At 38.1% G+C, this 12,314-nt stretch overlaps 1 protein-coding gene across 2 annotated transcripts in view; it reads left to right on the forward strand.

The window, feature by feature from the left end:
- The window catches only part of FRY (FRY microtubule binding protein), a gene marked incomplete at its 5' end in the record, with an annotated part of 329,047 nt that overhangs the window by 221,942 nt on the left and 94,791 nt on the right, over window positions 1-12,314 (forward strand). For both annotated transcript variants that reach the window (XM_082859749.1, XM_082859750.1), the window contains 8 exons: window positions 1,721-1,980; window positions 2,384-2,573; window positions 3,190-3,314; window positions 5,486-5,543; window positions 6,857-6,948; window positions 7,232-7,404; window positions 8,689-8,849; window positions 10,431-10,541. In XM_082859749.1, the coding sequence (XP_082715875.1) occupies window positions 1,721-1,980; window positions 2,384-2,573; window positions 3,190-3,314; window positions 5,486-5,543; window positions 6,857-6,948; window positions 7,232-7,404; window positions 8,689-8,849; window positions 10,431-10,541 (1,170 nt within the window). The remainder of the gene's footprint in view (window positions 1-1,720; window positions 1,981-2,383; window positions 2,574-3,189; window positions 3,315-5,485; window positions 5,544-6,856; window positions 6,949-7,231; window positions 7,405-8,688; window positions 8,850-10,430; window positions 10,542-12,314) is intronic.

A 12,314-nucleotide genomic window follows, 5' to 3' on the forward strand; every position in this document is an offset into this window, starting at 1 on the left:
ACACAAGCACATTCTTTGTTTTAAAGAGCGTATTGGCAGCTTTCAATTTCTGATGAAGTAGAAGGAAAATTGAAACCGATTTTAATTACCTGATTTTTTTTTTTTTAATTAGTAAAGCACAGTTATGGGACTTGGATTGATTTTAGCTAAGTAGCTGAAGAGAGGCAGGGCACATCTGCAGAATCCACATTGCCGACGCGCCTTGTATATTCTGATCAAATAACTATAAATGAATATTTGACAAAGAGCTATAAATAAATATAAAACCTAAAGGCACGTGTGAGCTTTTTAATGACCTTTTCTAACCGAGAGTGAACACAGATCCCTATTTTTAGCAACCCTGTTCTTGCTTATGGTTGGAATATTAATGATAATTACTAAAACTGTTAGCCAAGCAGTGCAGACCTTCACAGTGATGGTGAATACCTCTACCTCTTCTTTTAGAAATTCAGATTGTTTTGACACTGAATGGAAGAGCCAGGCGTAATTGTTTTATATACATATCTTGTTTCCCTGCAGATTATGTTCTGTTCCTGTGATTTTGTTCTGTGTTTATCAGAGTGTGAATCTTGAGCCTGGTTAACCAGATCAGCAGTACTGCACGTAGGAAGATGCACTGAAGGGGGAGAAGAGGCGTGGGGGGGAGTAGCGCCTGCTTTGTGCCAGGTTTTGACATCCCTTATCTCATGTCATCCACTTAAAGATTAAGTGCGATCAGCATTATAATTTCCAAGTCATAAATTAAGCAGACAGAGACTCTGGGGTGTTCAGAAATGCCTATGTCAGGGGCTTTGGGCAGAGCCAGCGTTGGAGCCTTAAGTCTCTGGCTCTGCAGCTGAAGGTGCGCCTCTTCAGCCCATTAACCATGGAGGCCCCAGGTGCAGCACTCTGGCGCATGGGAACTCAGAGACCCAGCAGATAAAATGGGTCACTTTAAATGCCTGACAAACGTAACAGCGATTTTCTCTCCACGTACGACAGCTAGATTATTTGAAACTTGGTCTTCCCTCAGCTTTGATACTCTGGACTTAAAAGAGAACGAAATATAAGACATTATGTGGTATCAATATATAAATATATATCTCTATATAATATAGATTAAATATGGATAGAGATATCTTTCCAAAGGTTTTAGAATGTATTATTTTGGCTTGATATCATAGGACAAGAATAAGTAGGTATCTTACCTCAAAAATCATTAGTAAAATACTCTTCATAAAAGAGATTGCACTTAGCCATCTCCCTAAGCCAGGGAGAGAATGTATTTCGGTCCAAGTAAAGGTAAACAAGATCATGGCTTTAAGAAAAAACACTAATTACAGGGATAATAACACACTTAGGAATCTCAGAGATTAATAACTTTTCAGAATTTTAAGTTGGCAAATCCATGGTCAAGTTCAGACTAGCTCATGTTGTATATTTGTTCGACAAGTATTTAGTGGGCAGCTCCTGGGTACTAGTGTGTGGGGCTGTGCGACATTGACCCCTGCCCTTAAACTCTGCACTTCCGCTGCCTGCGGTCTCCCATAGGAGTGGCCGTGACCACAAACCCAGGTCCGGCATGGGAGGTGTGGGAAGGGTGCTTCAGGTTCCGAGCTGGACCCATTGCAGAGGTGGATGGGAAAAGCGTCGTGGAGGAAGGGACATTGGGCTGAAGCAGGTCGAGGACGTGGAGCTTGCCGTTCAGCGCCGATTCATCACCTGCTTCTTGCACCTGCAGGCGACCTTACCCCTGACCCACAGCGTGGACCTACAGTGGCTGGTGGAGTGGAACGCCGTCCTGGTCAACAGCCATTACGATGTGAAGAGCCCTTCCCACGTCTGGATTTTCGCTCAGTCTGTCAAAGACCCCTGGGTCCTCTGCCTCTTCAGCTTTCTCCGGCAGGAGAACTTGCCCAAGCACTGCCCCACTGCCCTCAGCTACGCCTGGCCCTACGCCTTCACGCGGCTGCAGTCCGTGATGCCTCTGGTGGACCCGAAGTAAGGGACCCCTACGCTTCCCTCTGTTTTGTTTGTTTCACCATTTGCCCTCTTACGTTTTTGTTTTATATATGAGATCGGGATATAATTCTGTAGTTTCTGACCGTCTTACTACAGAAGTCTTCACACTGAGTAAATACAGGTTAAAAGTTCTTGTCTAGAGCTAATTTTTTTTCCTCCCTTAATAATCATTATGATTGTCTGAGTATAGAATCTCAGCCCCTTACCGGTGAAAAGTTCTATTCAGCTTTCCATCCAATAGAGACATTCCCTGTCCAGACAGACAGTCCTTGACAGACAATCGTTCAACTCAGTTGGAGCGCTTCCCAGGATCTTTATTTAATAAGTGATACCTAAAATCCGGAACTTAGTTTCACTCTTGTTTTTGACTTCGTATTTCTAGCAGCCCAATTAATGCCAAGAAAACCAGCACTGCCGGCAGCGGAGACAGCTATGTTACATTGTGGAGAAATTACCTTATTCTTTGTTTTGGAGTCGCAAAACCCAGTATTATGAGCCCGGGACACTTACGAGCTTCCACTCCAGAAATAATGGCGACTACACCTGATGGTACCGTGAGCTACGATAACAAGGTGACATGACATGCTTCAGAAGAATTATTCTGTAAGGTTTTTTTTTAGCTTGTTTGTCTAGATTTCACAGTGTGAATTGCACTGTGCCTGCCATCTGGAATATATGGGATCAGATTTTCATCCTACACATTTCTAAATTCCATTGAGCGTTTGTGTGAATAATTTATTATTCCTCCCTGACAAGTGGGGAACTGAAAATAAAGGGAAGTTAAGAAACTTGCCTAAGGTCGTAGAGTGACTTATATTTATTAGCGCCCTGAGGTTTGGTTCATGTCCTACATACCGCATTTCTCTCACCCCTCACGAGTGTTCACCTTTAAACCGTGTCTTGATTAACTTATCTTGTTAAAGATGGTTTTGTGGATTTAAGTATTTAAAAAAAAAAAAAAGAAGACCCTTATAATACGAATGTTCTTTAGAATTTGTGTCCCAGGTAAAAAATGCATTCATTGTGCTGTTTTAAAATTTATGTGTTTTTTTTTTTTTTCCTGAAATGATGGCAGTGCCTTGGGATGTGGTTCAGTACTTTAAAACTGTTATAATGGAATCATCGTTTGATTAAAAGAAGCATCAGTTATCATGTTACCTCTTTTTCACTTTTAACAACTTGTTTCAGGCCATAGGCACCCCATCGGTGGGAGTTCTGTTAAAGCAGTTGGTGCCTTTGATGAGACTAGAGGGCATTGAGATCACAGAGTCCTTAGTTTTAGGATTTGGAAGGACAAATTCCCTTGTTTTCAGGTACGGTAGTCTTAATGAGTTGTTCTAAACTCCTGTATACTGCTGCTATCGTAGTTCCTGCTTCTGACTCAAGTTTGAGTTCGTGTTTGGCATGTGTCTGGAGGTCTGCAGGCTTTGCACAATTCCCTTTGTGTCCTCGTTGGTTGACATGCGCGTGACAAGCATTCCCTGCAACTGCCTCGAATTTCACTTTTAGACGTTGCAACTTTGACTTTACATCTCAGATTTTCTCTCACTTGCAAGCTTTGTTTTAGATAACCATAAATGAAGATAATTCCGTGTCAATCCCCAGTTAGCCAGACTGTTCAGAGGCTATAACGTCAAAATAATGAGTGTCTGCTCATCAGCCACTTATACAACAGACTCTCAAGACAGAACACTTTCAGGGGTGTCTGTTATGTGTCACACTTGCTGGTCTTTCTATAAGATGCTGCATCTGCCTTAAGAGAACCATTATGTCTCACTTTCTGGATTCCTTACTCATTTCACACCTTTAATCAAATAACCATTCCATCTGAGGCAGTGTCAAAGCCTTTTCAAAGAGTCATCATCAAATTTTATTTCAGGCTGCCTCTGATGATTTTATCTAGCAACGAAAACCTATAAAGACAAAGAAAATCTTAGTTTTTCCTATACACAGAAAAGGGAAAGCTCCAAGCATCTGTGAGAAACCCTATCTGAAAAATAAAGATTAGCGAGACATTTTAGAAGCAACGAAAAAAGATCTGTTACAGTATAGGGTCAAATTTTATCCTTAAAAAAAGCAATTGTGAGTTCTGACTACTTGAGTGCCAGTTAACCAGTGTTTTCACTGATTAATTAGTTAAGACAAAGCATCATACAGAAATACTACAAGAAGATAAAAAAAATAATTCCTGGAATTACCTAATGTCTTTCCCAAAGAACCTAAGGCTCTTTTGCATATCTTACCGTCTGAGTACTCCTAGGAGCAAGTAAGATTACGCAACTTACTGGCCACATGGGTGTGGAAAACACTGTCCCTGGGACTCGGTTCCGTCACCTGTAAAATTGTCATAATAAAAATAAAGTGTATCTCTGTAATTAAAAAAAATGGTATAATTATAGAATCTATCTTATAGATGTATCAAGAGGATTAAATGTAAAAATGCACGTAAATATTTGATAAATGATTGCTATTAGATGAAGGAGACCATTAGCGTTATTTCCATTTTTTGAAGAAATTCTAGCATCTGTGTTGGAGAAGTCTGGAATGGAATACAGGATTTCTGTTCTTCAGTACAGAATGCCATAGAGTTTTTGCCTTCGTGTCCTTGCATTTCCCTGGAGGGTGATGTCTAATAGCACAAAATGTTCTACCAGAAAATACAAGATTTTCAGACATGGAGCAGACTATAGACGAAATACCTAGCCACAGGCTAGATCTCCTAATTTTGTCTGTTTTGACAAAGCAATTCAGAAGTCAGTTCCTAAAGATGACAGCTGGTTAGATTACCAGCTATAAAGCTGAGAATTGGAGAAAATGGGGACAGATGAAGTATATACATGTAATATCAGACGTATTAACCTGATAAAATATTTTAGTTTTACTACACAAGAGAAAAGGTTTTGATGAGAACCTCACCATTAAAGTAGTTGCCGTAATTTGCATTTATCATGTAGCTCAAATAAAGGAATTTATCTCTGAAATTCCAAAAAGACTTTATTTTAAAATCAACAGTCCTCTGAGCACAGATCCCAAAGGTAGTGCCATAGTTATTACACCTGTTTCTTATGCCCTAATTAGACTGAAAATTTCTTCTGTTTAGGCAATGAATTTTATTTCTCTTCAGTGCCTCAGCCTGTGGCCAAGTGCTTTCAATTTAGTAAGCACTTCCAAAATATTGTTGGTTTTAGTTGCTCAGGTAGGGATTTTTGCCATAGACTCTCCAGAACATTAAATCAAAATCAAGTCAACAAATATGTATTGAGCCCAAATTATATACGTAGCACTGGAGTTAAGATAATACAAAGTAAAAGCCAACGGCAATTTCCATCTCACCACATGATACAGAAATGGAAAGGCCAGAGGAGATTTTGATGTCAGAAGCGAAGTTTAAAAAGCAGATGATTTGGGATGGAATGGCTATATTTTGTGACAAATTTGGTGTCAACAATAATGAAGTCTAAATGCTCACCTTTTTCATTCATAGAGAATTGGTGGAAGAACTTCATCCATTAATGAAAGAGGCTCTGGAACGAAGACCAGAGGTAAGATTTTGAATTTATATAATTAATGCCTTGGCAGGAATAAAGAGGTAGACATAGAAAATGGATTTGAGGACATGGGGTGGGAGGGCGAAGCTGGGGCGAAGTGAGAGTAGCATCGACATATATACACTACCAAATGTAAAATAGATAGCTAGTGGGAAGCGGCCGCATAGCACAGGGAGATCAGCTCGGTGCTTTGCGATGACCTAGAGGGGTGGGATAGGGAGGGTGGGAGGGAGGCTCAAGAGGGAGGGGATATGGGGACATGTGTTTGCATGTGGCTGATTCACTTTGTTGTACAACAGAAACTAACAGTGTTGTGAAGCAATTATACTCCAATAAAGATCTATTAAAAATAATAATTAATGCCTTGGTTTATTTGGACAGTAGTGTGAATTTAAACCATACCCAATAGTTTCCCCTAAACATACCAACATGTTGTGTTTTTTTTTCATTTTTGAGGGTTTTATTTATATCAAATTGGATAAAATGTGTGTATTTCTCAGACAGAAAGGTAGAAATGTACCTTTCAACTATTCACCAACATGCTTTTAACAATGAATCTTACTATTTTAACTTTTGTTATTTTCATTAATTTTTGATATTTGAGTATTTAGTATAATCTGGTTCCGATTTTAAAAGATTTTAAGTCCTAAACTTATGAAAGAAAAGCAACCTAAATAGTCATATGTATGTTAAGGTATTATATTCTTTTGTAAGAGGTTTGAGTTAAGATTGAATTTGGGGTTGTAGTTAGTTTGCTTTTTTTTATAAGGGGTTGAATAGCCAAGAACATTATTTGTTTCATCTGGTATATAAAGCACTTTCCTCAACATTATCTTCCCTGAAGTGAACTCTGAAAAGGATAAACTTAGAATGTAGCAGGATAAAAAATTAAATAAAATAGAATAAGACTAAAAAAGAGGCTTCCCATGTAGTAGATAAGATACAAGAAGTAGCAGAAGTTTGGCAATTTAAGTAAGAACAGTGTTACCTCTGTGACCAGAACTGGTGGGACTGTTAGTGTCCACTGTCCTTTGCCACTTCTTCCTGATGCTTTAGTTTTTCAGCAGCTGCTGGAGGCCTCTAGGAAATGAGACTTCTTGACTCTCAACATTTCCAACTTACAGATATTTATTGGCCCACTTGTGATCTGTTTCTCTTATAACCTGTGATAGCAAGCATTTTCTCTAAGGATTAGGAAGAAAGAAAAATACTTTTTGTCCTTTGTGTTTAGAAAATTGAAAATGACTAGATGACATCTTCCTTTATTGTGCCCATGTTTATAAGTGGTATTACCTCTTTCTGCACAGAACAAAAAACGCCGAGAACGGCGAGACTTGTTAAGGCTACAGCTACTTCGAATTTTTGAACTTCTGGCTGATGCTGGCGTAATAAGTGACAGGTAGGGTGGAAATTCTACTGAGTTGGTCTCTCCTCACCAAACTGATGTCTTTGCCTCTCTTTTTTTCGTTCTTTTTTTTTTTTTTTTTAAATATATTACCTTTAACTTTTACTTAGAAAAGTCCAAAAAACCTTGTTTTTTCATATTCTGTTTACACTGCATAGCCGTCAAGGACAAATTTAGTGTGCGAGTTCTAACAGTGAATCTTATTTTCCATGAAGCATGATGCACTGCTTTGACATCAAGACTAATCATCTACAAGTTTAATTTCCTTTTATTCCAGCACCAATGGAGCCTTAGAACGGGATACTTTAGCCCTTGGAGCTTTGTTCTTAGAATACGTGGACCTGACCCGCATGCTCCTAGAAGCTGAAAATGATAAAGAAGTGGAAATTCTTAAAGATATCCGGGCACATTTTAGTGCCATGGTTGCCAACTTGATTCAGCGTGTTCCAGGTACAGTGGTGCATCACTGCAAATTACCTTTTGTGCTTGAAATATCATTTGTGTTCCTCATTACTGTGCTTTCCCCTTTAAAGCTGCTGGCCTGTTTGCAGGTCTGGGATGGGATCGTTTATTTGTCTGGCAATCCTTGGAACAGGTCGCGGGCATGCAGCACCGAGTTGGAAGGGCAACAATAGAAATTAACTTTGGCTTTGTGCTCGTCATTATTTCTGTTCTTTGTTTTGGTTCCCACCTGAAAATGAACCTGTACGATTTCCATAGAAAGGAAGTCATTCAGAGGGAAAGTTCACAAAGGCTCTATTTTTTCATTCTCACTGTGCTAATCTGTGAACATATAATCTCAGCAATATTCCTGCTCTTGACTCTATCCAGTCAGCACATTATATATAGAATTCCATATAGCTTAAGAAATTATATTATTGGGATTTTTTTCATAGAACAAATGGGTCTGAAACATTTTCATATAATAGAAGCATAGAGAATAAAAATAGCTGGTCAGTTTGGTATAAAAATTAATTGCTGGAATTAAAATGTTTTGACATAATTACCAAAAGCTGCAGCTCATCTGTTTCTATTTTTTCATTATGATTTAACATTATGATGTTGTAAAACATTCTTACCAATCCTCCTCATTTTTGATGACCCTAAATTAAGATTTGCCTTCTTGGGCTTCCCTGGTGGCGCAGTGGTTGAGAGTCCGCCTGCCGATGCAGGGGACGCGGGTTCGTGCCCCGGTCCGGGAAGATCCCACGTGCCGCGGAGCGGCTGGGCCCGTGAGCCATGGCCGCTGAGCCTGCGCGTCCGGAGCCTGTGCTCCGCAACGGGAGAGGCCACAGCAGTGAGAGGCCCGCGTACCGCAAAAAAAAAAAAAAAAAGATTTGCCTTCTTCAGTTAGAGAATGTTTGTTTGAGGTAGACAGTCTATCCATTGTGTTTCACAGTTCTTCCTAAAGACGCAGCAGCAGTCAAGAGAACGTTTTATGTGTAATCAGGTGTTGCAGTTTCTCTAGATAATGCTTAGAAAACAGGGTCTGTGAGTCCATCTTCGATCTCTGCTTTCTGCTCTGAGACAAGGTGCTGTTGACTGAAACATGAGGAGAGGAAAGAAAATTAAGCTTGACTTTTTAAATACCTATTTCATGATGTAAAGAAAACTTGAGTTTGAAAACGAAATTACTCCTTTCCCCAAAACTTAAGGATCATGCCTAATCGCAACGTAAACTGTATTCACTGTATTTTTCAGTCTAGTAGACTCTTAGCTCTGTTTTCTCTCTAGTTCACCACCGAAGATTTCTCTTCCCCCAGCAAAGCCTGAGGCACCATCTTTTCATCTTATTCAGCCAGTGGGCAGGACCCTTCAGCATTATGTTCACTCCTCTGGATCGTTACAGTGATAGAAATCATCAGATTACAAGATACCAGTATTGTGCGTTAAAGGTAGGTCACCTTTGCCTCATGAATGACTTCTGTCAGATTGATGGTCTCTTTCCTTAAACAACCATGCCTTAAATACGATTAAAATAAATAATATAATATGACATGATAAAATATAAGCACACACGCAAAAAAACCCAAATATATACACGAATATAAATACATACGCTTACTCTATAAATTCTAAAATATCCATACATAAACAAAATAGATAGCTATGTATAAACATGTAAATATTCCGATTGTGTTCACAATTTCAAAATGCGAAACTTTTCCAAGATCCCACTTTTATCTAAGGTTTCTACTATATGAAAACCATAGTTTTTGCTTATTTACCCTTTAAGTAACTGCCTTGCCAGTTAATTTCCAACTTAAAATATATATATTCCCTTTTTAGTCTCCTCCTATCCTAAAGACTCCCAGAAATAAGTTTCTACACTACTAGGACTGTTCAACATTTTCAGAACCATTATTCCTAACAGCTTAATTTCCTTTAGAAAACTAACTGTATATTGTCTCAGTCATATATACCAGGAGTTGCTAACTGTCACGTTGACTTTTGACTTTATGGAGCTAATATGAGCCATGGCCCTGATAATCATTTGGACCTACGGATTACAAAGTGAATCAAGATCTTCCCTTCTCTTGCTTTCTCCCCACCTCAAAGGAACTAAAGTTCATATTCTTCATTTTCTTTATCTTTGATTAAGAATCACAATTATTTATTTCTACATAGTTTGCTTTAGTTTCATGGTTTGAAGGAAGATGTAATCTAGTAATTTATGGTTTCATAGTGTATCAGTCAAGTATTTGTCAAGTTTGTTGGTTCAGTATATTCGTTAAATATTTGTCATCAAAACAAAATTTGAAAAGCTGTATTTATCATAAGCAGAATTCATTCACTTGAAGTCGCTGATGGTAAATTTATTTTAAGTTCTGTGAAATGGTCATTTTGTTTTGAATATCTCAGCCTTTCATTTTAAAGATTTATTATAAAATTACATGTCTACAAAGTTCAATTTATGGGTTTTAACTCTTATAAAAAGAGACAAAATTGGGAATCTGGTATTTTTTATTGAATCTACTAAGGAATACTTTAAAATCTTGTGGAAATAACTGCTTTAAAAGACCCTCATCAGGACTTCCCTGGTGGCGCAGTGGTTGAGAGTCCTTCTGCCAATGCAGGGGACAGGGGTTCAAGCCCTGGTCCGGGAAGATCCCACATGCTGCAGAGCAGCTGGGCCCCTGTGCCACAGCTGCTGAGCCTGTGCTCTAGAGCCTGCAAGCCACAACTACCGAGCCCACGTGCCACAACTGCTGAGGCCCACGTGCCTGGAGCTCATGCTCCTTAGCAGGAGAGGCCACTGCAGTGTGAGGCCAGTGCACCGCAGTGAAGGGTGGCCCCCGCTTGCCACAGCTAGAGAGGCCCTGCGCGCAGCAGCAAGGACCCAACGCAGCCAAAGATAAAAATAAATATATTTTTTTAAAAAAAGACCCTCATCATTTATAAATCTAGTAGTATGTGTTTTAAAGTCAGTTGTGTACCATTCAGTCATCCCAGGTTGTGTTCTGTTTTGTCATCAGGCAATGTCAGCAGTGTTGTGCTGTGGCCCAGTGTTTGACAATGTGGGCCTTTCCCCAGATGGCTACCTGTATAAGTGGCTTGACAACATTCTGGCTTGTCAAGATTTACGAGTAAGTACTAGCCAAAAATACTTTGTTTTTAAATGTCTTGGTTATCCTGCCTCAGTTGGGTTACTGACCTGTCTAAGCATTGTTCACAGCACAGTCTCTTCACACATCAGCCACAGAACTGTAGGCTTATGTGTTGTTCACATTACACTATGATGCATCAGGATAAAAAACACAGTAACATTTACCAAAATTGACTATAAACTAGGCTATAAGGCAAGTCTCCACAAAGTTCAGATGATTGAAAGATACAGGCTCTGTTCTTTGATCACAATGGCATTAAACCAATAATCAGTAATAAAAAAGATAATTAAGAAATGCTCTTCCAGATAACCAATGAGTCAAAGAATAAATATAAAGTGAAAAATATCTTTAACTGAAGAATAATGAAACCACTACACACTAAACTTGTGGGTTTTAAATAAAACCTTGCTTAGAATATGGCCTTAAATGCATATATTGGAAAGAAAAAAGGCTAATGACCTATGCATCCATTTCAAGAAGTTACAAAAAGAATAGCATATCAAACTCAAAGTACATTGAAGAAATAATAGAGATAAGAGCAGAAGCTAATTAAAGAGAAAAAATTACTGGAAATGATCATTTAAACCAAAAGTTGAATCTGTTAAAAGACTAACAAAATTAGTATATCCGTGGCAAGTCTGATTAAGAGAGATAAGGTGTATGTCACCAACCTCAGAAATGTAAGGGACATCACTACAGATGCTACAGATATTAAAAATAAGAGAGCATATGAACATCTTTGTGCCAATAAACTTCAAAATTTAGATAAAATAGACAAATTCCTAGAAAAACACAGCACAAGAAGAAAAGAAAATCAGAAGTCATATAAGTAAAAAAGAAAATTAATCTATAATTGAAGGTCTTCCCACAAAGAAAACTTTAGGACCAGATGGCTTTATGGATTAATTCAGCATTTAAGGAACAGATTGGATTGATTTAATGCAAATCCTCAAAGAGAAAACAGATGAAGAGGAAACATATCTCAACATGTTTTATGAGACCCGCATACTAAAACCTGACAAGAATTTAACAAGAAAGACAGTTAAAAGGCAAATTCATTCATGAACATAGATACAGAAACTTTAAACAAAATATTAGAAAATTGAATTCAGTGATATATTAAAAAGATGATTCATCATGATCAAGTGGGGATTATTCAAGAACTACAAGATTGGTTTAATATTCAAATGTCGTTCAATTCATTTGTATATTAATTATATTAAAGTCGCAAGAAGGAAATATCATCTGATCATTTCAATAGATGCAGAAAAAGCATTAATAAAATTCTACATTCATTCATAAGAGAAACTAATGAAACTAAGAATAAAAAAGAATTTCCTTAGTTTGATAAAGGGTGTCTTTAAAAACAAAAAAAAAAACAGTAGTAAACATCACACTAAATCGTGAACATTGAAAGTGTTCTCTGAGACTAGAATGACCAAGGAAGCCCATTTTCATTACTTCTATCAACATTCTACTAAAGATCCTAGCCAGTGTTTTAGAAGAGAAAAAATAAGATATCATGAGTGAAAAAGAAGAAATGGTTTATACAGAAACAGACTCACAGACTTAGAGAACGAATTTATGGTTATGGGGGGTGGGAGGGATAGATTGGGAGTTTGGGATTGACATGTACATACTGCTATATTTAAAATAGATAACCAACAAGGACCTACGGTACAGCACAGGGAACTCTGCTCAATGCTCTGTAATAACCTACATGGGAAAAGAATTTGAAAAAGAATAGATACA

The sequence above is a fragment of the Leucopleurus acutus genome (assembly GCF_964270905.1).
Source record: "Leucopleurus acutus genome assembly, chromosome: 18".
Lineage (NCBI taxonomy): Eukaryota > Metazoa > Chordata > Mammalia > Artiodactyla > Delphinidae > Leucopleurus > Leucopleurus acutus.